Here is a 27,567-nt window from a genome sequence, read left to right on the forward strand (position 1 = left end):
TGCATTTAGCAGCGTTTATTTGTAAAGTTGAGACACAACATTTGTAACAAACGTTAATCTTCTGTATTTAACAAGTGTTTGTCTCCATAGAAGTTTACAATTGCAGGTCAATGTAATGTTAGGAGCCTCACCCAGTGACTCTTGGTATACTAGGGTTCTATAAGTGTTCATGGCTCTACAGAGCACCATTTTCTTTACCAAAGAACCCTTGGAGAACCATCATTTTTATTCTTTTATGATTTGGCAACACATGTACACAGCAAAAAAAACACTGTTTACAGATTTATCATATTCACCAAGTTCCATAGCACCATCTCTGATCATTTCCCAAAACCAGCCCTGGAAACCTCTGACCTTCAAACACTGACTCAGCACACAATTGGTTGGGTAACTAGTTTTCTCATGAGGCCAGATGTGACCCGGTCATAAGAACATCTGGAAAAAAACATTCGGAATAGACCCCTGGTGTTGTGCGCCATGCTGTATTTAACTTCATGCCCATATTAGGAACTCCGTGTCTAAGCTGTTTTTCTCTATAGAAAAAAATGAAGGAGATCTTTGAGAAGCACTGCTACTGCAGCCTGTGGTGAACAAACACCAGACACATACATTTTCTCTCTTAATGTTCCCAGATTTTCCGCATTACGAGGTTGTTAACGAGCCAAAATATGAATATTGCTACATGCAAGCTAACTCATCTGCGCACTGAACTGATATCAGAAGAGTGACCTCTCCAAAATACCCCAAACAAACCAGCAATCTCTGTCCAGTGTGGCAGCTTAGAGGCTTTGGCAGTAATAGAGCACATCAGGAGTAACTTGTGTTGGTATATGATAGTTTTGAAGTTTAATAAAAAATTTAGATTTTTATGCAAGGGCATGTCAGTGTGCAGGAGCTCACTGTTAGCACAGATGTAGCATATATACATATATTTACTGCTAAATGACCTCGTAAATCAGGATCCAGTGACATTGAGAGGAAAAATGTACATTGGATGAATCAGGCTTATGTTCACCACAGGGTGCGAGAGAGGAAATTCTAGACTTCCTAAAATAGGCACAACAGCATCTACAGATTGATGCACAACGTCTATTTTCTGCTACATGTTGGAGGAATAGAAGCTGTGTCCCAATTCAGGGGCTGCATCCTTCGCCAACCAACATATCCCGAGGTTCATTGCCTGCCTGAGAGGATTCAAGAACAGGAGAACCAGATAGTAAAAGTGCACAAGCTAGAGAAAGTTGGGGTGGAGTTTTAGAGGGGAGCGTTCCCTTGTTGAACAACACACCGTAGTGTGATCACAGCTATATTGTTGAATCAATGACGGGACATGGTTAAAGACGGGTCTGCATCATTATAACCAAAATAATTTATTTTTGTTGAGTTACATGAATATTTTTATTCATCAAAACAGAAACTCATCTGTAACTGTGACTGGTGAAGACGATCCCAGCACACAGTAAACAAACAATGATTGGTTGGAGAGCTCATTTGCATATTGCAGTCTTCTGTAATATTACTATTCATGCCAATATTGCAATAACAAGTCATTAACAATATATTCTGCAGCCCTAAACCTTTGTGGCATGGTTTCATTCAAACTACCCACACTCCTCCCACAAATGTGTTTTTTTTTTTTTCCATGGCTACTGTTGCTAGGCTGGGCAAGCTTTACAGAATGCTGGTAAAAATCCCATTAAACCTAATGAGAAACTGTAGAACAGACTCACAACACATACATTTAGAACCACTTATTCATTTCATATTATGTTTATTGGACAGCTCACACCTTCAAGATAGATTAGGGTTCTTTTTTTTGTCATGTGATCAAGCTACCATTTGCAAGGTGGCTAATTCATGTTGTTTCCAACCTGCTTTGTTTTAAACACAGTCCAGCTGGTTATCTTAGCATTTCACAATGTGAGGTCAATGTCATATAGTAACTCTAAACAAAGATCTCTACAGATTGTTCATTAGGTTGAATGAATAACTGACTCTAAATGTAGGTATTGTGATATAAACTGAGTCCATTCTACAGTTTCTCATTGAAAATAATTTTGACTTTTAAACTTGTACAACCTAGCAACAGTAGATATGACAGAGTGCATTTGTGGGAGGAGCTTGGGCAGCTCTGTTAATATAAGGCTGGAACTGGGGTCCATCTGATGGTTAAGGAGCTTCATTGAAGTATGTTCTCTGATTTAATCAGCTCTATTATCATCTGTACGGTCTTCTCATCTGAGGAAAGAGCAGAAACACAAAGACCCTCTCAAAACTGTCTACTCAGAGAAAAGAGAAGGCTAGAGAAAGACAGAGAGCGAGAAGAGTTGGTGGAGAGTTTGAAAAGGAGCTGTTGTGTTGTTAAAATGTGAAATACCTTCCACATTAATTCGAGGGTTGGCCAGTTTCCTCTCCAGCAGTGAGTCGATGAGTATGCGGAGGTGTTTAAAGATCACGCCGATTCTCACTGGAGCCTTCAAGGAGAAATAAACACAGTCACTCTTCACTGCATTCAAATTCAAATTATTTGACTTTTATTATTTGACAATTATTTTACATTTAAATATGAACCCCCACAGTTATTGTCTCTTCAATTTGTCTGATTCACGGTTCACAGAAACAAGAGAAATTGTGTGGCAAGTGCAGATTCTTCTTTCAGCCTGTACCACGTTTGTGTTTGTAAAAAGAAAAGACTTTCAATTTTACTGAATATACAAATCCCGTAGCCTGACGCAACAGACATGACAGTAACATGGTCACATCTGTACATTCGTAAATGTACATTCGATGGTGCTTTAAGTGTTGTCTAGTAAAGAAAATGGTTCTATATAGAACCGCGAACACTCAAGAACCATTTACATGATTAAAGGGTTCTTTGCATTGTGAATGGAATGTGTGTGTGAATCACATTCAGCTTGATGGAGAATGTGCTGTTCTTCTATACAGAACCTTTTTGAAAAGGGTTCTATTATAGCACCAAAAAAGGGTTCTTCTATTGTTACAAGCTTGATATTGTTACTATAGAAGAACCCTTTTCAAAAAGGTTCTACATAGAACCATATAAAACACATTCTCCGTTAATGTGAAGAATCATTTAACGATGCAAAGAATGCTTTAATCATACCAAGAGTTCCTTGAGCGTTCATGGTACCATACACTCACTAGCCACTTTATTAGGTACACCTTGCTAGTAAAAGGTTGGACGCCCTTTTGCCTTCAGAACTGACTTCTTCGTGGCGTAATTACAACAAGGTGCTGGAAACATTCCTCAGAGATTTTGGTTGGTTATTTGAGTTTCTGTTGCCTTTCTATCATCTGGAACCAGTCTGCCCATTCTCCTCTGACCTCTCACATCAACAAGACGACATTTTCGGCCACACAACTGCCGCTCACTGGATATTTCCTCTTTTTCGGACCGTTCTCTGTAAACCCTAGAGATGGTTTGCATGAAAATCCCAGTAGATCAGCAGTTTCTGAAATACTCAGACCAGCCCATCTGGCACCAACAACCACGCCACGTTCAAAGTCACTTAAATCACCTTTCTTCCCCCATTTAGATGCTCAGTTGTAAACCATGTTTAGGATGGTTGATTCTCTGCTGTATCCCTTCATTAACAGCTCTGCTGCTCTCAGTTATAGTTTAGAGGAGTCGGGAGTAGAGAGTTGAAATCCACTCAGGAAAGCCTGAATTAAGCATTTACCAAGTTGGGCTGCTTGGGCAAGCTGCACTCGTGCGCCCTCATGTGTACAATTAAAAAACGGTCTGCAAGTTAGATGAAATACCCACCTATTTAAATATTAATTTTATTGGAAATTAAATCAACTTTTTAACAGCAAGCACTGGTTGAACATTTATTTATTTGTTGGTTAATGGTTCATGAGTTAAGCAGTAATATCTCTACACTCTTCAAAAAGATGGTGCTTTAAGGGAAGAGTAAAGAAAATTCTGTATAGAACCATGAACACTCAAAGAACCCTCTGCATGATGAGAAAATGTCATAACTGCATTTTATTATTGTTATCATTAATATAATATTATAATAATATAATATTAAATACCAGCTGCACTTAAAATTAAGCAAACATGTCATCATGAAATTTTATTATTATTTTAAAAATTATTATTATTATTATATTTTATTTTATTTATTTACTTACAATTTTTGAACTTTTTCCTTCTGCTATGAAGGTATCACTTCAGAGACATATAGTTTTGGTGAACGTGTTTATGTTCTAACCTGAAAGTGAATCCATCCGTCCACAGAAATCAGTCTCTCACGATGCTGGACGTCAATGTCTCCCCCAAACAGCAGGAAGGGGAACGGGGAGATGAGGGTGGTGTCCCGCAGATAAACCTTTGAATACTTCACCTGAGGGAGAAAACGTCAAAATATTAAAATTCATCTCAAATCCAACTTATTTAATGTTACATTTACAAAGAAACTATCCCTTCCAATATTTATACAAAAATTTTGCTAAAAGTGATGCTAATGGTTTAAATTTATTATAATTCTGCTTATTTTCAGAACTGTTTTGTAATTGGTGTATTTTATACTTCCTTTGCTCCTTATGCTCATATTGATCTAGGGTGATCTGCTCTGCTCTGATCCTCACCTTCTCCTGGTAGAGCAGCCAGCCGTGGGTCTGCAGGTTACGGTTGATGGAGGACGGGTGGACCTGCGCTTTCCCCTGCGCCGTCTCCACCGTGCAGGCCACACGCTCCTGTAAGTCCACTGATGGAGTGTAGATGATCCGGCCCACGCTGTCATAAAGGCCAGCGGTCAGAACCGCCGCCAGAATCGGGATGTCCTGCTTGGAGAGCGACCCTGGAACTTTGTTTTTGGAACGGATCTGCGTGGGTCTGCTGAAGCCGGTCTGCTCCACCATCCGGATCAGGTCCTGCTTTACATTCTGATGGAGGAAACCACCCACAAAAACAAGGTAATAAAATCATCACCGCACGCATGACCAAAACACTTTCTGTGAAAAGTTTGGGGACGCCAAGCATAGAGAAGTGCTTTTAATAAATGAGTATGTTCACTCTGTTAGTACAGTTTACAACAACTTAACATATTACAGGAAGAAAGCTGGACAGCCTTTTTTTCAAAACCTGCATATCCAATTTGAACAAGACAAAATCCCTGTATATTCTGGTAAAGTGATTCCGATTCTGAAACTCTGACTCTAGAGGAGCATTAAAAGGTCCCAATTCCTACATTTTTATTGCAACTGATTTTTTCCCCCTGAAGTCCAATTAAATTGTTTTTGTTTTTAGACACCAAAAACGGCTATTAATCTGAACATTATCACTTCTCCAACCTTTCTTTATCCCTTACAATAACCAGACCGTTTTTGTTACTGTGTCTTTAATATATGTAAATAAGCTCTGTTCTGATTTAAAAAGCAGACCAGGCCAAAACACTCCTTATAACTTCAGCAGAAATGGACGGAGTTAAACTAATGGCCTGTTGACCTGTATGTCATTTGGCAGCAGCCAGTCTGTACAGCACTTTGTAGCCGAATTTTACTCTGTTTGTTTCTAGTCAGTTCCAGCATGTTTACAGTTGTTCCGTTGTCACTGCAGTTGACTGGGGTTATCATGATAATGGCTGCAGGTCAAATTTTGTATAAGCATAAATACAAAACAACTAAGGTTTGTGTGCATACAGCTTATTACTACTTCACAACATGTCATTCGTGACTTGGCATTGCATCAGCAGCGATACAATTTTGATATCACAAATATCACAGTTACAACGCTTCTCAACCAATCAGCTTGTAAGGTCGGAACTAACTGTTTAACTAACTAACTATAAACAAACAAACAAACAAACATATACACACACATCTTTACCTCAATGGTGATGAGTGAAGTTCGGTTCAGGAAGTGTTTCCTACAGTACATCATCTCCGCACGCGTTCCCTCACTGCGGGCACTCTTCCACCTGACAGTGAGTGAGCCGAAAAAGGGAAAATTACCTCATGAAGCAGATTTAGGCCTCTTTTCCACTGCAAGGCCAAATGGTTCTGAGCACAGAGAGTGACTGTTCCAGAGGCATTTTCACATGGACACACTTCAACACGGAACACTTACAAATCCATTGACGTAAACAGTCAACCCTGTCCTAATCTTAACTGACCGCAGCAGTGCGGCTAGGCTAACCAGGACAGCTGAAGATATACGTCTCTGATCTCAGTGTCACCTCCACAAGCCAACATGTTTCCAGAACACATTTTCAAAAATGTTCTCTATAGAACCATCTACAGCACATTCTCTATCACTCTGAAGAACCCTTTCATAACGCAAAGAACCCTTTAACCATGCAAAGGGTTCTTTATGTGTTCGTGGGTCTATATAGAGCCATTTTCTACTAAAGAACCTCTGAGGAACCATCTTTTTTAAGTGTGTATATATACACACGTTCACTGCAAGTTTAGCATTTCTCACTCATGTAAAAACTGAAAGTTCACAAATCACATGATCATATAATCACATGCTGTAAATCTGTGTATCAATTAGAACCCTGAGAACTCTCTGTGTTGAGATACGCACCCTAAATAAGCGTTATAGATGGTCAGGTGGTCAGAGTTGGCGATGCCTAAAGCATCTTTGGCCAGGTTGGCCTCTTCCTTCCTGCTCATCGGAGTGGAGAACGGAGACTTCTCAGACATAGCGGCAGCTATTGTTGCCTGCACAGGAAAAAACCAACCAAATCAGTTCAGTTGGTGTGTTGTGGGTATTTTAAAGCCTTTTCACACAGAACAAATCGACAACTGATATATTGACAACTTAGTCCAAGACGAGGCTTTTTCTCCTTAGCTGTGCTTAATGTCAAAACAAGTTCTGTAGTAAAGTGTCAGTTTGGGGGTAACATGGCCCTTCCAGGCCAAGACTTGCAGCTTTTGCATCATAACTCATTAATAATAGAAGCTAATAGCTAAAATAAGGAACAATAATGGCTCCCTAAAACTGTTCGAGTGGTGATGTTTCAAGCTCTTATACTGACTGTGTATCTCTGCAAGCAACAAGGGCTAACAAACAACTAATTTAACAGTCGAATAATCTTGATTATTATTGAATCACTACATTACCACATAACTCTTATGTAGCAGCTTTGAAATTTAGCTTGAGGTTGTTTCATGTATTTGCTAACTTACAATCAGGACAATAAAGATAAATACCTTACTAAATCTAAATTTTACATTTAAACGGTGCTCTGTGCATCCTACTGTCAGTCTACACTCTGCTGCAACTAAATGACTCAATCACAGTCATTGAAATGGAGTAAAGTCAGCATCTCTGCATGCTCTTGTGAGAGACTTGCTCACCTCTGAGAGCAGATATTCACTGCTGCAGAGAGGATGCACTGTGATGGAGCAGCTGGGAAAATGGCAATTGTTTGTGGCAAACTTGTCCTCTACGAACAGTTAAACCTGAAAGATTTTGTGTAAACATTTCATTTCAACGGTAACCCTTTGTCCAGCTCTCCTGTATGTCCACTAAGAACTACATACCTCCTGAAACCGTCTGTGAGTGGTGGCAAATGTTCAGGGAGACCTCCAGATAAACAGAAAACATCAAATATTCTATCACCGAATTTGGACGCACCGGTTGGCCATGTTGTTAAGACAACAATGCAGTTTGGCAAGCGAACAGCGTGGCTGTTAATGAGTTATTGCTTCCCTGTTCCACCTATTCCATTAATGATTCCAGAGAGCACGTCGTTTTCGAAACAGAAGATGTTACAGCTCATAACATGAAGAAGGATGACTTTCATTAATATTAGCTAGTTAACTATTTTACTGAGATAAAGCTTCATCCAGTGAACTGATACGTGTCCACTTTTGAGGATTTCGTTCTTGAGGCTGTTTTTGGTCAAGAAAGACAGAATAATTACATTTCTAGCCTGAAACTGCTGAATGTCGTGTGCCAAACTGTCAGTTAGTTGTGGTTGTGATGCCACAACACAGAAGTGCATCTGATTAGTGCTCCTCTACAGGCAGTTCACAAGCTCGAGCTGTTCTAATTTTCCACATAAAACCTGTGTAGATAATGTAGGCTGTAATTGTTTTGATATAAAATTATTTCTAATGACTGATTTTTTTTAGCCCTATCTTCCTGACTACATTTGAAGCAAAACGGGGCAAATGAGATTTAATTGAAAATACGGAAAGTTGAACTCACAATGGGCTCCAGGCAGCCCAGGATGGCACCGAAGATGAGCATCTTGCCGATCTTGACGTTGACAGGCAGGCAAGCGAGGTGCTGGCCGAGAGGAGTGAGCATGTGGCTCTCTCTCTCACAGGCACCAATCTTCCTCAACAAACTGACCGCATTACATACAGCCTGCTGCTGCGGAGCGTCCAGCGAACGAGACAGGAACTCCTCTGGAGAACCGTACTCACACTTCTACAAACACACACACATTTGTACATTTTAAAGACAAAAAGTTCCTGACTGTTAAGTGTCTTACAGTATATAGTTTTTCACAAACTCTCTCTCTTTCTATCTCTCTCTCTCGCTCTCTCTCTTGCTCTCTCTCTCTGTGTAAGTGCATATTAGATCACCATGATGTGAAGACACAGCTCCTCCAGAGGAACCCTCAGGATTTCTGGTTTGGAGTAATCAATGAAACTATCGAACCTGCAAAGGGACAGAAAATACCACACCTGTGATTTAATGTATAAAAGAGAGGAGGGAGAGACAAGTGCAGACGCAGCTCATCTTCTTTTCCAGAGAGATTTTGAAGGTATTTTCTCTTTTTTTCTGCTCCAAGTTTGGAGCCTTTATACACTGAGTATACTGGCCTGGATTGCAACATACTTTGTTTGTTTCATGCTTTAAGCAGTTTGTTTGTGTGAACATGCAACCATATAGTTGCTGTTAGGGTAACGTTAACCAGAGGGAAAATGAGCAAAACACTGTGTATCCTAGTCCCCAAGCATACAAGCCTCTGTGTGAAGACTTCCAAGTAAGTCAAAAAGACTGTTAAAGAAAGCTGAAACCAGGTTAAGGAGCTGTGACTGAACTGATGTTACGCACTTTACGTTCTAAGCTTCGAAAACCTTTGTGAAAAGTTCAGACTGTGTGCTTCAGTGGGGCTGCATATTGCTAGGATTAACCGTGAGGACGCACTTGTGCTTCGTGAATTTAGTGGATACATGAGTACTCTCCGGCTGCGCTGTTGCTCGTGCTTCGTGGTACTGTGAGTATCGACTCACTTGATATTGAACTGAGGAACTGAACAGTATGAACTTTTCATCAAAGCTGACTTGTGAATTAACAATATTCTGTGGAGCAGATAAGCATGACAGGTTTTCACACACCTGAATTTGGGGTAGAGGCGGAAACAGAAGCCGCTTCTCACTCGTCCTGCCCTGCCCTGCCTCTGGAGAGCGCTGGCTTTACTCACAAACGTCTCCACCAGAGAGCTCATCTGACTGCTCTCGTGATACCTGAACACACACACACACACACACACACCATCATCATCATCACCACTCACTTTGCCAAAACATCTGAATCAGTTTTTCAGCGTTTTTATCTATTAGATGTTATTGATAATAATGTCTTTTCATCCACAACCACTTACTACAAATTACATTAAGCTGCACAGATCAAAGGTTTTCAGTAAATCCTAAAAGAACATAACTGTTATTTTTGTGTACAACTACACACAACTATAGAGCAGACTAATTTCATAGTAGATACTGAATAATTCATAATAGTTACCCAATAACTGATAGTAGTTACTAAATAATAAGTCTTGAAATTGGTAAATTTCTAAATTAAATTTAGAAAGGTCTCTGACAATTGAGCAGAACATTTTTTGAGCGTTCTTACCGGTTCTCTTTCGTTTTCCCTGTATCAATGACAAACACCACATCTGGAATGGTGACTCCAGTCTCAGCGATGTTGGTGGAGAGAACAATCTGAAACAGAACACACCATATATTGACTTCTCACCTGCTCAGAGTTACAGCAACACAGCAGCAAGAACTGCAGTACCTTTCTCACACCAGCAGGGGGCACTGTAAAGGCTGAGGCTTGATCCTGAGAGGAGAGCGTAGAGTGAAGGGCGACCAGCTTATACCTACAGACAACAAGAGGTAACGATTACACCATAATGAAAAACACACATTTAAAATAACTTCTATATCTGATTAGCTTACATATAATAATTTACATGGTGTAGATTAAATATTGCAAATACAGTCATTACTTACAGTATATGGGTAAAGTCATTGTGCTATGGTCTTTTTTGTTTCTTAAAATAGTTGAGATCATCATCCACATTTCTGTTAATCAATTTTAACAGCTTCTTACTAATTATTAGAAGCCTGTGAAGTTACACAGAACAAGCACATAAGAATATTTTATATGCAACCAAATTGTTTTTAAATTATTAAAACCTTCTGAATACTAGTGTGACACAGGTCTGTTGGCTTCTGTCTGAGAACAGAGACATTTACGGAGGAATCACCTGTCCTTGGAGCTGAATCTCTTGTCTGTGGTCAGAAGGTCAAAAAGCTGCTGAATGTGGGCCAATCCAGGTAGAAACACCAGCACAGCCCCGTCTATCCCTGAAAACTGGGGAGATTTATCTGTATACAAGGATACAGATAAATATACAAAAAACGAGGTTTTTAATGCAATTTTAGTAGAGTTTGACAAACCAGTTGAGGATAAAGCATCTAATTTCCCAAAATTCCCACAGATAGGCTGAATTGAAAGCTCATAGTCCAGATATTTACATCAGCGTTACAACACCATGATTGGATATTAGCAGGTTTTGTTACATTGTTGTCCATTAGCACCACAGATTCATACTGGATTAAAATCACTGCTAATCACTTAAATCACAGAAATAACCTAGGAAAACTAATCCGGCTCTAACTGGGTTTTACTGGACTCCAGTAGTGGCCAGTGTTCACAGGGTTACTCTGTGTTACCTAGGTAAGCGAGTAGGTCCAGGATCAGGTCCATGTTGATCTTGTTTGGGTTCATGTACTGCAGGGCGTGACGTGTACGGTTGCTGAAGTGATCTAACTCTGGACCCAGATCCCATCCAGCAGCAGAGTCCCGCACAATAACCTCCTGAACACAGACACACACACTGAGTGCTGCATATCAACTACAGCTACAACTGTATCAGCAGTATGGATATTCTGTACGTTCAACTAACACAGCTACAATAATAATAATGATAAATAAGAACAACGACAACAGTAATAACTATAAGGGAAAAACTTGCGAATGAACTTTATGTTGGCTTGATAAAGTCAGATGATCATACTTTGTAAGTTAAAGCAGGTGCACAACACCTTTGACTGGGTGTATATAGTAATTCAGGCAACTATAGTGTTACTTTGAGGATGCTATGGTATTCTAGGTTTTTGTTAAGGTGTTGCTTTGTGGTTGCTAAGGTATTGCCAGGCCATATCGATGGTGTTTCAGGTTGTTGTTAAGTGGTTGCTAGGTGGTTGCCAAGGTATTGTTAGGCTGTTGTTATGGCGTTGCTAGGCCGTTGCTATGTTATTCAAGATGGTTGGTAAGATGTTGCTAGGCTGTTGTTTTGTTATTTCAGGTGATTGCTATGGCATTGCTAGGCTGTTGCTGTGCCATTCCAGGTGGTTGCTAAAATGTTGCTAGGCCATTGCTGTGTTATTCCAGATAGTTGGTAAGATGTCGCTAGACTGTTGCTATGGTATCAGAGATTGTTGCTAAGGTGTTGCTAGGCTATTACTATGATATCCCAGTTAGGTAAAATGTGTTACCAGTGTTTAAAAAAATGTAATGGTGTTAATAATTCTAGCAGTAACATGCTATTAATGCGTTAACTCTGGCATCACTACTTTTCATCTATAAAAGTGCTTCATATCAATAAAACAAACTTTGAAATATACAAATAATATAAAGGTGTTTAATGGTAAAAATTATAAAAGAAACTAAAAAGGTATAGTCAGTCTCTGAAACTGAGATAAGCAGTCATTCAGAATGGTTTAGTGTGAAATGCACTGTTCTAGAGAAACAGGGTCAGAATTGTTTGCAGTGGTGGTGATAGGAAACAGATGTCCACCTCTAAAAGCTCCCTCACAGAAAATTAACACACAATATGGTAATGAATTCACATCCTAATGTCTTGGATATTGTTCTACAACAAGCACCATTCATGGTGGAGGGATATATGCAGTGTGTTGTAAAACAATCCGCAAAGAAATTTTTTTTTTCCCCATTACTATACCATCAACATATAAAACTCAGAAGACATGTGTAGCTACACTGGTAGTTTTGGACAGTAAATAAAATGTCTATATTTGTGTTGTAGTCATGGTGACCCCCTGGTTCCTATCATCATCACTGTAAAGACATCCATGTCTCTAAAGTCAACCATTTTGCACCAAACCACTCTGAATGTCTCAACAACTGAATAATACAGAAATGCAAAAAATAATGACCGGAAATCCCTTTTAGGAAAAAGCATTAGTGACTGTCATTTAGACTTGTACCTGATGCTGTAGTGTTTTTCCTCCTTTCTGTGTGATTGAGACGCTAACCTCCTCCTCTTCCTCCACAAACCTCTGACTGTAATCCGAATCTTCTTCCAGCACATACCCAGTCTCCTCCACGATATCCTCCAGGTGGAACACCTGAAACAAACAGCAAATACAAACAACACACAACTTTCAATCCATCCCACATTAGTGTTTGTGAGTAGAAGAGGAGACATTTTATCATGGTTTGAATTTGATATAATATTGTTGTATGTACAGTCTTGTTTTGCAGGAGTTCTGTTGCAGTGCAGACTGTCCATACAGCTTCATCGCAAATGGGCAGGACTACAGTGCTGCAGGCTGAATGATCAGTCATATGTAAAAGTGTTCATGTTTGTGAGACTACAACAAACTTTGAAGTTTAAAAAACTAAGAAACAACTTGGTTTTCTGCAAAAAAAACATTTCCCCACAGTACAGTTAATAATCTTCACCTCCACAGGGAAGGTCCTGCCAGGAATGGTGACCACAGGGCATCGGTTAAAATAGCTGGAAAACTTCTCGCAGTCCACAGTGGCACTCATCAGGATCAGCTGCAGGTCCGAGCGCTTATGGACCACGTCCCTCAGAATGGTCAGCAGGAAATCAGACTGAACGCTGCGCTCGTGGACCTGAGGATGAGAAAAAGGCACATAGTAAACAACTAAACTAAACTAAACAAACCTAAAAGCCTAAAAGGTCCAATCAGGAATCACTGTTAAAACTCAGGTCAGCTTTAAATACTGAAACAACATGAGCTTTAATATAAAACTCATCACTGTCAACCTCTAGAGACCGTAGGCCTTAAATAGCCTGTATAAATTCACTGATTTATACTCATAGTACATTTTTACCATTAGATTCATTAGCAACAATAGCAATTTACCCATTTTTTGATTTTCTTTACTGTGATATCAGTCACCAGCAAATGAAGGTAAACAGCTAAACAGTCCCTCAGTGTTTAATACATATACATTGCCACTGTGTACAAAATTTAACAGACATCTTTTGGGACCCCATCTATTATAAAGAGGCACATAGTGCCTGGACCCTGAAGATTGCCACTGATGTAATTTAGTCTTTTGTAGTAATTACAGTCCACAGAAATCAACATGTTCTCCAGCCATTACAGACACAAACTTGATGAAAGCTCATCGTCTTGGCTGCTATCAACGCTAATTTTCACAAAATCTTTTTTTGCCCACCAAACTTACTAGAAGAAAACCCAAACAGGCAGCAACCCCCCCCCCCCAAATTACAATTAAATCTACACAATTTACATAAATGGCATGTTCATGTTCAGCATTCCAAACTTTTCAGGTACGGTAAAACATCAAAGTAATTAATCCAATTAAAATAATTAATTGACCAAAGTCAGACTTTAAAAAATTACCCAGAAATAGACCCACTCTGTAACCGCTGTCATTCAGCTCCAGCCTCTTTAATTCACATGCTCACTATTTTTATCATCATTAAATTTTTTCAATGATATCAGAGGTTTTAAGTATGCAATGAAAACTCAATGCAGTTACAGCACTGTTTGGAATTCTCCCTGTTACAGAAGGAGTTCCTTTGGGCCAGACACTGGCGAACGGTCTGTAACAGAGAAATGTCTTAATAGTGCAGGAGCAGCGTATTTATTTATTGCACCAGCGATATGAGCCGAGCAGAACTCTCAGATCATTAGGAACTAGTCAGTTAGTCCTGCTGAAGGTGAAAGCGGAACACGGAGAAGCAGCGTTTGGCTACAACGCTGCTCTTAAACGGAACCAGTGGACAGAAAGCATTAACAGAGCCCAACACTGGACACGAGCAGCTTTCAGCTTAGTTTAAACTGTTAATTATCAGCATTTCTAGTCCCTTTTCCTCTAATCTAACTTTTCTTTAACTATCTTAATTTTATTACTAATCTCTTTCTTTGTTACCAATTCTCTTCTAAATGTATTGTTTAAATCATGTCTCCATGTTTTTAATGTTGTTTTCAATTGTTTTTCTATTTGCATTTACCTTACTTTTTTATACAAATCTGTATTTTCTGACCCTGTATGTTTTTATTTGTAAAACACTTTGAATGACAGCAGTATATGAGAGGTGCTGTATAAATAAACCTGCCTTACCTTGCCTAAATTGGAGGTTGCCTACTTCCCCAACTCATTCTCTTTGGATTAGGCATACACTGCACCATGCTACACTTGAATGTATTCTATTGACTTTAAAAGGTTCTAGTGATTTAATAAAATATGGCAGCCCTTTTTACCTGTGAAAAAGCTTTCCAACCGTACTGTCCCCAAGTAAAATTTATTAATTGTACCAGAACGTTGACCGTTATGTTGAACATAATTAATAATGGATCCATATATTATTTATTATTTCCTCACATTTTTATTTGTGGTTAAATGTTTATTAAAATATATTTAAAAATTGTAAAAATAAAAACAAGTAACAGTTGAACTTATCAGAACATTTTGGTTCGATTTTGGTATCGGCCACTGTAAGCGGTTAATTATCATTTATAATATTGCTACGGAAATTTCATGCTGGTGCATTCCTATAAATAGTAAAAATGTCCCCAGAAGCCCAAACATTTCGGTGATTAGCAGTTCCCTGACCTCCAATCAGAAGCCTTTCCACTGAAGCTGATACAAAAATAAATCAGGTTAATAAAAATAAAATAAAAAGACTGATCAGTGAACAGCCTGACGGCAGCAGAGTAAGGGGTGCATTCACCTCGTCCACAATGATGTGCGTGAGGGAGGAGAGGAGCCGGTCCTGCTGGAGCTTCCTCAGGAGGACGCCGGTGGTGCAGTAGAGCAGACGAGTGGAGTCAGAGGAGCGGTTCTCCAGCCGAATCTGATACCCACACAGAGTGTCCTGCAAAACAACCACACCATTACCACTGCACATACTGTTAACTACTCACATTAAAGCCATAAGTTTCCTTCCTTAGTTTTTTTTTTTTGTTTTTTTTTAATTGAATGCGAGCAAAACTGAGTTGTTTTAATCAGCTTAAAGGCACTTCACTTTTTTATACAACACTCAAAATTGTTCTTCTATTGTTATGATGTTAAGCGTGTAACAAAGATAGAACCTTTTTGGGTGTAATCTAGAAGCCTTTTCAAAAGGTTCTATAAAGAACCATCTACAGCACATTCTCCATCAGTCTGAAGAACCCTTTCATGATACAAAGAACGCTTTCATCATCTAATCCACAAAGAACCCTTTAATAATCCAATCTATAGAGAACCATTTTCTTTACTAAAGAACCCTTGAAGAACCATCATTTTAAGAGTGTAGGGAGATTTGAGAACTCATGAAACTCAAGAAAAAAAACGCAAGAAATATTACAATTAGTCTAATCTTGACCCCTGAATTTAAAGTGGACCATTATAAACCCATCCAGCATCCTCACCTTGCCTCCAGGTGCATCCTCACTGCCCAGCTCCTGACTGACCCTGTTGGCCAGACTCATGGCTGATATCCTCCTGGGCTGAGTGACCACAATGTTACAGGGCCGCGCCTCATTTCCCCCAGCTAGCAGCTCCTCCAGAATAAACTGCGGGATCTGTGTACTTTTCCCACTGCCTGTCTCTCCAGCCACCACCACCACACGGTGGCGCCCCAGAGTCTCCAGCACACGTCCTCTGTGCTGAAACACAGGAAGTTGCTCTCTCTCGGACCGCAGCCTGCAGGCCAATGCAGATTTGCACAGCTTCAGCAAAAGAGCCCGAGACTTCTCCCACAGCTGCATGTCCTGAACTTCACGCTGGGGCTCCTGCAGCTCATCCTGAAGAGCCAAACTTTCCCACGAATCCTCTGGCTCGTCTCCGGGACCCGGGGAACCACACCTAGAAGTATTCAGAGACACACATACTTGTAATTGCTCAACAGCAAATAGTCCCTACATCACTTAACCCAATGTTGGGAACTGAAATGGTCCCTAATCACTATTCCCTACATTGGAGCACTACGCAGAATACTGTTATAGGGAACAGAAATTCTCCCCTAATCATTACTCCCTACATTGGAGAACTATATACAATACTGCTATAGGAAATGGCCCCCTGATCACTATTCCCTACACTGGAATGCTATATAGAACACTATTGTCAACAGAAATGGTGCCTACATCACTATTCCCTACACTGCAGCACTATACAGAACACTGTTATAGGGAACAGAAATGGTCCCCCATCACTATAACACTGCATCAAAAGAAATGGTCAATTAGGTGAAAGATTTTCTGCACTAGTATAGTGCTGTACTCTGAATAGTGTATTAGTATCATTGGAGAGCTGAACCTGGCCTGCTGGCTGTGCGCCAGCTGCTGTTTGAGGCGGGTGAACAGGCGGGCGATGAACTGATCACGGGGTTTATTGATGGCTGAGCGAGTCTGTTCCTCCTTCTGCTGCTCACTGTCTCTCCACTCCAACCACACGTCACGATATGGAGGAGGAAGGAGCTGATGCACTGACTGAGAAAGAGAAAGAGAAAGAGAAAGAGAAAGAGAGAGAGAGAGAGAGAGAGAGAGAGAGAGAGAGAGAGAGAGAGAGAGAGAAATGAATGGGAGGGGCTAAACTGCTGGATTTAGTCATATGTAAATATGTACATGGTTGTGACTTCAGTACCACCATGACTGAGTAAGGCTCATCCAATTTCACCATTTGCCTCTACCATTTAGTGCCACCTCTCTATTTTTCACGTCGGGGATTTTGTTGAGATAGGGAGGTAGGGCGAAGTGTTAATTAGTTCGAAATTTCTAACCGGTTAGTCGCTTGTTGTTTGCTGATGTCTGGGTAGCTAGCTAGCTAATTTTCCCGTTCCACCTTAAATGATGCGGCACTTACATTTTGACCCCTCAGGCATCAGAACTGCAACATTTCAGGTGGAACAGGAAATTCGAGCAAGAAGCTGGTGAATAGCTGACTACAGCTTCACATCACTGAAGAATGATATGAACCCCCCTTTAAAGGCATACGACTGTCTAAATATAAATGTAAAGCTTAGCAGTAAGGTTACTGAACTTTACCCTCCTCTGCTGTCACTACAGACTGAAGAGCATCGCTAGTTGCCTGTTAATGAAGTAATGTTCTTTTTTATTTGAGGGTCCCATTTTGTAGGGAAGGATTAAACCAGTAGATGCAAGATTACACTCGAAAACAAGGTGTAGGGGTAAAGATAAGAAATGAGATTGGGCCTAATTTAGTTCACTTGGATTAGAGTTTTGAAATTTGAATAAATGTTTACACACTAAATCAAACTCTATATTAAAAAAAATTAAGTTCACATGCTCTTTAAAGAGGTGACGGGTAGGACTCACCTGTCCCTTCACCATGTTATAGAGAGCCAGTGTGGCTCCTAAATGCTGTGCCTGCATGCTGTCCTCAGTCAGAATGGTGGGACAAACTTCCAGCACATCATCCGGCCTCTGAATACGAACCCTGAGACACAAGAATGTCCACATTTGCACAAAAATACATGGTCACATTAAAAACGTAATAACCATACTTTTTAGGTATTTTTTGAACAATATGAAGTTATTAAGTGATAAATAATACACTGTAATGATCTATTTATAATGATGCCTTGAGATTTGATCACCACTTTTCAATTTGCTCATATCTGGACACATCTAACATTATTCATATTTACAGTTTCCTACTAATTACGGAAGTCTATGAAGATATTATCTTCATATTACTGACTTTGAATCATTGCAAAGGTTTGAATGTTAATGTACATACAAATGCACACAGATTTAACAAGCCAAACACAGCCAATGGAACGATCACATACTTGCATTTCCAGTATCTCCCAGCAGGAACCTTCTGGAAGGATGGCGGACGGCTCTTTGGAAGGTTTTTCCTGCACCAGTCTATCAGGAACTGTTTGGGAGATTTCCCGGTCCAGCTGCGGCCAGTGTAGTCAAAGTCCCGGATGTCTTTCGGATCCTTCTTCTTCTCCGCTGGAAATCAAAGACATATCGGGGCCAGAATGCATCAGAGCACCAAAACCAGCAGGGCCCAGTGGAGATATGATATTATTTTAATCTAACTAACACAGTTGCAAAGTTATTAACACTGTCATGCTTCAGAGAATGGGCTCAGAGTAGATTTAAAGAGGAACTTCAGTGATATTCCAACATTTCTGCACAGTAAAATCAGAAATGTAAGTTTTTTGCCTCATAACACTGTGCATGAACCTCACCACAATAAACGGATTTAAAGAAAGACACTGTAGCGAAAAATCTTCTAAAATCTATCATATAATAGTGTCTCAGTCATCAGGCCGTGAATTCATAACCATTTCGTATAATAACTTTCTGTGAGGGAGCTTTCAGAGGTGGACGTCTGGTTCCTATCACCACCACTGTGAACAATTCTGATTCTGTTTATTTAATAATCTTGAAAAAAATATTGGAATCTTGCAATTCCATTTTAATATTTAAAAACTAAACTGAAAGGCCAAATATAAATCAACCTAATGATGGTGGTACAACTACTGGTTAGAAGGTCAATCAATGTGAAATCACAGATGGCCTCTTGACTGACCAAGTGAAACCTTTCACTTTAAGGACTTGTCCACTTTTAAAAAAAGCTCTAATATCTCAAAAACTATTTAGGATACAAGCCTAAAATCTTGTAGACAATAGCTATGTCCCAATTCAGGGGCTGCATCTTTTTAAGGCTGCATATGAAGGCTGTTTGCGTCACAGTGGCACCTCTAGGCTGTCCCATTTCAAAAGCTCCTTCATGCGCATCTTTTTGGCTCCATCTTTAAAGAACTTCAAAAGAACTTGACAGGAGTAGCGTTTTGTGACACAACAGTAAGGGCAGGAACAGCGCCGCTGTAACACAAACACAAAATCTGCCGTAGAGCAGACCATCTCATTTTGGTGCAGCCTCTGAAGGATGCAGTCCCCGAATTGGGACAAAGCTACTCTGTTAAGCACAATATCATTATTTCCTTAAACATTCAGCAAATCCGAGCAGGTCAGTCAGGAACCTTTTTACTGAAATTTATTAATTTGAGGTAAATTTACTCTCTCTTAACAAAAATGATTCTTCAATGGTTCTTCAGATTGTTGGAGAAAGTGATGTAGATGAAGCTTGTTACAGTAGAAGAACCCTTTTGGGTGCTACATAGAACCTTTTTCAAAAATGTTCTATATTAAACCATCTACAGCACATTCTCCATCAGTCTGAAGAACCCTTTCACAATGCAAACAACCCTTTAATCACTTAATCAAGGGTTCTGTGAGTGTTCATGTTTTTAAATAGAACTATTTACTTCACTAAAGAACCCTAGAAGAACCATCTTTTTTAAGTGATATCTTGCCTACTGGTAAATACATTTTTCAGCGTGTTGCTCACTCTTCTCTTCTGGTGCTTTCTCAGCTTGTTCAAACAGGTTAAAGTTGAGGTCCTCGTTCACTTCCTTCACAGGCGCCGGCCTTTTCTCCTCTTTAGGAGCGTCTGTGACTTTAATGGCTGGATTAAACAGTGGGTGAGACTCCAACGGCTTCATCTCTGAAAGAACAACAGTAACAAAATACCTTCAGCTTTCCTTCATCAGCTTCTAGTGCTCTGTTGAGGATAAGGTTAGGGTTAGGATTAGAGCCAGGTTTAGAGTTACTTAAAACACTGACTGCAAACTTTTGAACAACGATTTTAAACAGTTAAACTGTAGCGTATGAGAGTTTATGACCTTGCTGAATGACCCTGATGCGGTCCTGCGCTGTTCGTTGGCCTACTTTGTCTTTCTTGGCTTTAGCGTCTGCTGCCATTTCCTTTGCATCATACAGCTGGGCGGTCAGCACCAGATAGCGCTCATTCTAGGAGGAAACAAATTCTTTTACAGCAATACACAAATCAGCCAATGCAAGAAAACAACATAATCCAGAGCCATATGGCCTGTAGTGTTACTGCACTGTAAAAACTAAAAATCAAAGGGTAATTCCATCAATTTTTCAAAAATATTTCTTCAGATTTTCCACTATTTCACCATCATCAACATCACATACACTGTGTGCACAATTATTAGGCAAGTCTTATTTTTGAGGATTATCTTTATTAATTAATAATTATTAATTATTAATTAATTAACTTCAGTGCTCTCGGTTAATCCAAAATGTTAATAAACCTCAAACATGAATGTTTAAGAAAAATAAAGTGAAGTTTTGGCTTTCTTAGGAGAATATCTATATGTGCACATTTATTGGGCAACTATAATGGTGCGGAATTATTACGCAGCTAAATGAAAAACACACATTTTCCCATCTCACTTTATTTTCATCTGTTCAAGTGAGAATTATAAACAAACAACTCAAAACTTTCCAATGAACATTTCTGAGAAATAAAAAAAAAATAGTGACCAATACAGCCACCCTTCTGTTCAATAACAGTGATAAGCCTTCCATTCATGGAGTCTGTCAGTTTCTTGATCTGTTGACGATCAACTTTTTGTGCAGCAGCAACCACAGCCTCCCAGATCCTGTTCAGAGAGGTGGACTGTTTTCCTTCACTGTAAATCTCCCGTTTAAGAATTGCCCACAAGTTCTCAGTTGGGTTCAGGTCAGGTGAGGAAGGGGGCCATGGCATAAGTTTTTCATCTTTAACGCCTTTACTGGCGAGCCATGCAGAGGAGTACTTGGATGCATGTGACAGAGCATCGTCCTGCATAAAAAGCATTGCCTTTTTGAAAGATGCAGATTCTTCCTGTACCACTGCTTAAAGAAAGTGTCTTCTAAAAACTGGCAGTAGGCTTGGGAGTTGATTTTGAGCCCATCTTCAACTCGAAAAGGTCCAACCAGCTCATCTTTAATAATACCAGCCCATACCAGTACCCACCTCTACCTTGCTGGCGTCTGACTCGAAGTGGAGCTCTGTCCCGTTACTGATCCAGCCACAGGCCCGTCCATCTGGTCCGTCAAGAGTCACTCTCATTACATCAGTCCATTAAACCTCTGAAAAATCTGTCTTCAGATTCTTCTTGGACCAGTCAAGACACCTCAGCTTATGTGTCTTGTTCAGTGGTGGTCGGGTTTCAGCCTTCCTTACCTTGGCCACGTCTCTGAGCGCTGAACATCTTGTACTTCTTGATACTCCAGCTAGGTTGCAGTTCTGGAATATGACAGAACTGGAAGATAATGGGTTCCTGGTAGCTTCACGCTTGATTCTTCTCAAATTCTTGGCAGTTATTTTGCATCTTTTTTTCTCAGCATGTTTCTTGCGACCCTGTTGACTATTTGCAACAAAACGTTTGATGGTTCTGTGACCACGCCCCAAAATCTTAGCGATTTCAAGAGTGCTGCATCCCTCTGAGAGACCTTTGGTAATTTTTAACTTTTCAGAGTCAGTTCAATCTCTTTTTTGGCCCATTTTGCCTAAAGAAAAAAGCTGCCTAATAATTATGCACACCTTGATATAGGGTGTTGACCTCCTTAGGCCACACCCTCCCTCATTACACAGATACACATCACCTGCTATGCTTAAATCCATTAAGCATTCAAGTTTATCCAGCTTGGAGTTAGAAAATATGCCTAAAAATGATAATATGGTCAAAATACTCACTTTCCTAATAATTGTGCACACAGTGTATAAATGCTTGTGTAGGTCTCTACAATCAACCATTTCAAACTAAACCACTGTGAATGACGGTTTACATCTCAGGTAGGCAGATATTTTAGAGAAACAGTGGAATTTTACTTTAATAGGCTGCAGTAAGAGCATCTAGTCTTTGGAGGCTTTCTGCTACACTCTTAAAAGTAAATGTATAGAGGGTTCTTTGGGATGATGAAACAGAAGAAACACTTTTGGTTCCATAATTTCTATAATTAGATGTAAGAGTGTGCCTTTTTGTTTTTAAGAATGTAGATGTTGAACATTGCTGTGAGGATTTGATTGAGCATTTGTGAGGTCAGGTACTGATGTTGGATGGTCAGTTTTGGATCTCCAACTCATTCTAAAGGTACTGGATGGAGCTCCATCACTCCAGAGAACATCTCTGCTTCACAGACCAATACTGGCGGGATTTAAACTCTCTAGCCCATGCCTAGCATTGGACTTGACTGCCAATGCTTTTCTATGGAAACATATCTTATGATCTGCGTCTCACCTTAATTAGCCTAATCCGTTAATAATCTGGATCCTTTTTGACTTTTAGTGTATTTGAGAAGGTAAAATAAAGAATAATAAAATAAAAAACTGGACCTACAGGATCAAACTTCTCATCCAGCTGTGGATTGTTTGAGGGATCTGCGCTCCTCTCCTCCTCTTCACTACTCTTCTCCTCCTCCTGTTCTGCATATCTCAGGATCCACTCCTTCATGTTCACACCATCATCCTTTACCTGCGGCCAAGGACACAGTCATCGCTCAGGTCAGACTGCTTACAATACAACGCACACTCTAAAACATATCTCTTCACAGCAATGTGGTGTCTTCTGTAGTTTTAGAACAGACTTGATGTGGTGTCTGACACTGTCTGCCTCACCATCATCTACAAACATGGACTAAAGTATGTCATAAACCCTGTTTACAAGCTTGGAATTACTTTTTACATTAACAGCTCTTATTATATTTACTTGTACAGACTAAAATAATCTAAGTTATAGATTCTAAATAAAATCTAAATAAATAATCTAAATGAAAAGTTATTTAAACACATGAAGGGGCCCATATTCTGAATTTTTCTTGCCCCCCTCGCCCCTTCCACCCCAAGATCACAATTTACTAACTACAATTTTTCAACCTCTCTTCACCTCTTACAGTTAAACAGGCTGCTTTTGTTACTGTGAAGTATGCAAATGAGCTGCGTTCTGATTTGGCTGTGCCTCTTTCAAAAAGAATGTGTCACTGAAACACTCCTTATAACTGTAGTGGGTGGGGCTAAACTTATGCAGGCTGAACAGGTGGTTTAACATAGTTGTTCTGGTTTCTGTGACATCACAAAAACAACACATTCAAAAAGTACTACATTCACTGCTTAGTCTTGTTATATGGACTGTACAGACTGGAGAGTGAATGTTTACATACAACAAACTTTTTCTTTTCTTTTTTTTAGAAAAGTAAGAACAATTTTAGCTTTTTCTCAAATAAAAAATAAAAAAAACCATAACATATATAATATAACATAAATTAACATTTGCAAGCATGTTCCTCACTGCTCATGGCCTTACTGCTCATGGCCTTACACTTAGCCCAGTGCCGGTCTGCAGTCTGGTGTTTGGGAACCTCAACTATAGATTTCCCGGACTGCAAACAAGTTTAAAAGCATTAAAGGAAACCCTGAAGGTTTGTATTTTTCAGCAGAGATGTGATGGGATGAGGGGTTTTGTTCTGTTTGTTGGTGATTTACCTTTGGTTTGGGCTTCTCTTCTTGTTTGGGCTCCTCTTTTCTGACCGCTGTCTGGCTCTGCTTTTTTTGATCCTGGAACTTGGCCCGACTCTTGTTGTTCTCCTCTCGCATGCTTTGGCTGAAGCCTTCCGGCAGCTCATCTTTGAACAAACCAAGGGCAAAACTCAACTTTCAGGTTAGAAGAAACGCACTTGATTCAACGACCAGACCATCTTTTATAAGGGGTGAGACAAATTAGGTATAACTGCATCTTGTAGTTAAACAGAGTGGCCATTTTCCGAGATACATCAAGCCTATAGCTGCACTATATACAGTTGTTTGCAAAAGTTAAGTTTAGCTTTTATGTTTTCATGGTTTTGAATACAAAATGATCCTCTGCAGAAAACATCTGCACATCTTACTGCAACATTACTGTTTATTTGACCCTTATTTACAATGTAGCTGAGCCAGTGAAAGCTGCACTATATAAGAATTTAATGTTAAAACTGAAGAAAGTATAATTTCTAAAATATGGTGAGCGTGCACAGCTGTGAGTCGCCCCATGAAGCCTGAAATACTAAGTATCAGAGGAGTCAGGCTGGAAGTTTTTTTAATGACGTCACACGCATAAGCTCAAAAAAAGATCCGGCTCAACATTTAAGTCTCAAATGCATGGGTTCACTAAGTTCTCTATCAATCATCAGATTCATGCTCAAGGACGTGGACCAAAGCACAATCCACGCTACAAAACGTTCTTCAGCACTCTGCATAGCAATTACACATTTCCACCAGAGAGGTCTCCAGATGCCCAAATCTTACAGCTTAAAGCCAAAAGCAGCATCCTTCACCTCCTCTCCGGACAGATTAGGAAGGACTCAGAAGAAGGACTCAGAAGTTAAGTAGTAAAAACATAAATGCTAAAAAGCACTTATAATCATAGTAGTAAATTTAAAAATGAAATCAATAAACCAGTAAAATTACAATAATATAAAAACACAATAAATAAGACAAAAATAAGGGTAAATAAGTCACATAATTAATTAGAGAAAGAAATAAAAGATGTAAAACAGTAGCTGGGCAATATTAAAATAAATAAGAACAGAGTAATAAAAATGAAACAATAACTAAAAACATACCAAAGATTACTTTTAAAGTTAAAAACTAAAACCAAGTAAAACAGTGTATGGCTGAGTGGAGGTCTGCTGCTTTATGGCTAAAAGCAGATTTCCCCTAGTACAGTAAAAGCTCTCTGCACCTGAGGAGTCTGATTTACACTGAGCATGAAAACAGAAAATGTGGGCTGCATAAAAGTTACAGCACATTTTGGAAAAAATGCAGCATAATACTGAATTTGACCACTAGTGCTCAAATTTTGCAAACAACTGCAGGTCTACAGTTACAGGCTGAAGCCCACCTGCTGCTGCACAGTTTACCCCTTTCATCACTGGTCAGTTTCTGACCAAAGGACTGCTGTTGTCCAGATATTAATTGGGTGGTTATCCATTCTCAACACAGCAGTGAGACTGACATGTCAGTAGCTTGAGAGTCGTTTACCAACCAAAAAACATCCAGCCGAGAGGGGCTCATTTCACAAAGGCAATTTTACCGTCCTTGAGATTCAGGCAAAGCCAATCGAGTGCCGAGTGCAGATCCCCTCCATGCAGCATGCTACTTTTCATGGCCTCTTCTATGTGTGCTGTACTAAAGTGGAAGTTCTGCAGAGCTGTGTACAAATCCTGCCAAAACAAACAAACAAACAAACAAACAAAACACTTAGTAGCTATACTTTCTCAAAGGTATTTTCACAAATATGGATAGCATCACATGCACAAGCTCAAAAAGAAAATCCAGCTCGTTGATTAAGCCTCAAATTCATGAGTTCTCTTTAAATTCTCTGGGGACCGAAACACAACCAATGCTACATGTTGTTCTGCACACTGCATTCAATTACACATTTTCACCACAGAGGGCTCCAAATCCCCAAATCTTACATAGTACAGCTTGAAGCCAAAAGCAGCATCCTTTACCTCCTCGCCTAATAGCTTGACTTATCTGACCAACAGAGAAATGCCACCTTTTAGGCATCCAGATCAATCTCAATCAACACAACCAGTGAAAAGAAAACAAAATGCATTTTCAATACCAGCAGTTTTTTAGTGGTGAGCCTCCTTGATATGTATCCTTTGTCACCATTATCCTGTCTGTGGTCGTTGATCATTTTGATAATTTTCTTTTCCAGGTCCGGCTGAATGACGACCTTCAAACAGAGCACAAAGACACAGTCCATTAACCACGGCATGGCATGCATCACTGCAGGTTTGTGAGCAGTACAGGGTTATTATAAAGAAGCAAATAATTCTAGTTAAAATAATGCAGGCAAGTATTTTATATTGTTGCTATTAGTTAATATATTAACATATTACACATTAGTAAATATATCACACCATGTAGCAATAGATCCACAATATGGCTTTGCAGTCACAGGGTGCAGTGATATTACACTCTGCTACTCTGCTCATATTGCAGAGTCTAATTCTATAAACATTTGCTTCAGCTGGTGTCTTACTTTGAGGACTGATTTATCTGAGGCTCCACTGGCGTCGACCTGTGAGGTGCTGGTCAGGCCGTATGTTTTTGGTGCTACAGAGAAAATAAATGAATGAACACAATGAATTCAGCACAAATACAGCAGTCTGAAGTATAATAAACACTTGAAGGGGAAGGCCACCAATTTTTTAAACATTCTTCATGATGTACTGGTTAAGATGTAAACAGTCATTTAGAGAAATTCTCTGTTCTAGAGCAACTTATCAAGTCAGAATTGTTCACTGTGGTGGTGGTAGGAACCAGATGTCCACCTCTAAAAGCTCCCTCACAGAAAGTTATAACGTGGAATGGTTACGAATACGCAGCCTGATGATAACAGTGTTTTATGATAGTTTTGACAGAAGATTTCTTTGTTATAACTCAAAGCAGAGATGTACCCGAAGGGTATTGTGAGGCAAAAAATATTTTTTTCAGATTTAGCACTATTTTACTATTTTACTTTAATCATCAACTTACCATATAAAGGCTCAGTAGACACGTGTAGGTTCACTGGTTTGTTTGGTTTTTTTGGTTAGCAAATAAAATGTCTATATCTGTGTTGTAGTCATGGTGACCCCTGGTTCCTATAACCTCCACTTTAAAGAAATCTGAGTCTCTTCAATAATTCATTTTACACCAAATCTCTACGAATCACTCTGTTTACATCAAAACCACTAAACTATGGAGGAATTAGGAAAAATGGTTGGAATGCCCCTTTAGCTCTAAGCTAATATGAGCTGTAAATCAGGTCCACTGTAAAGTGGTTTGATCTTTAGCTAAAGAATAAAGTCTGATGCTGAGACCTTTGGGTTTACTCTCCTTGCTGGAAGGCTTAGGGCAGTGGGTTTTCTGCTGCTGCGGTTGTCCTGCAGATTCCGGCGCGCTGTTTCCAGCTCCAGTAGCAGACGGAGCCGCAGATTTCTTCTTCTTTCCACCCATGGAGACTCACAGGCTCTTTAACTGTTTGATCAGATGGATAACGTGTGGTCAAGCGAAGCGAAACGCGCAGAGATCTTCATTAAACCCACACACAACTCTACTGCAGAGGGAAGCCGGGGATGGTTCACCTTATTTCAAAATAAAAGTCACGGACTGATACTCTTTTAAAGTCTCAC

General features: G+C 39.7%; 1 protein-coding gene across 2 annotated transcripts; it reads right to left on the bottom strand.

Annotated features, from left to right (window-relative positions):
* dhx29 (DEAH (Asp-Glu-Ala-His) box polypeptide 29) lies at positions 1-27,511 on the bottom strand. Of its 2 annotated transcripts, none has more exons than XM_017711257.2 (28): positions 27,256-27,511; positions 26,433-26,506; positions 26,010-26,123; positions 25,473-25,602; positions 23,888-24,027; positions 22,746-22,880; positions 20,238-20,364; positions 19,904-20,059; positions 18,327-18,495; positions 17,851-17,971; positions 16,832-17,004; positions 15,943-16,378; positions 15,261-15,404; positions 12,989-13,165; positions 12,511-12,651; positions 10,954-11,098; positions 10,485-10,605; positions 10,010-10,094; positions 9,845-9,933; positions 9,328-9,456; positions 8,569-8,644; positions 8,186-8,410; positions 6,554-6,690; positions 5,855-5,945; positions 4,615-4,911; positions 4,239-4,370; positions 2,378-2,474; positions 1-2,238 (listed from the first exon to the last, which is right to left on the bottom strand). In XM_017711257.2, exons 1-28 carry the CDS (start codon positions 27,389-27,391, stop codon positions 2,180-2,182), a joined length of 4,056 nt encoding a protein of 1,351 aa, XP_017566746.1. In that variant the 5' UTR covers positions 27,392-27,511; the 3' UTR covers positions 1-2,179. The 2 variants fall into 2 exon arrangements, with proteins under 2 accessions (XP_017566746.1, XP_017566745.1); XM_017711256.2 differs by having other exon boundaries at positions 19,883-20,059.
* Between the last annotated feature and the right edge of the window lie 56 nt (positions 27,512-27,567).

This window comes from Pygocentrus nattereri, chromosome 18, assembly GCF_015220715.1.
Source record: "Pygocentrus nattereri isolate fPygNat1 chromosome 18, fPygNat1.pri, whole genome shotgun sequence".
In the NCBI taxonomy this organism is placed as follows: domain Eukaryota; kingdom Metazoa; phylum Chordata; class Actinopteri; order Characiformes; family Serrasalmidae; genus Pygocentrus; species Pygocentrus nattereri.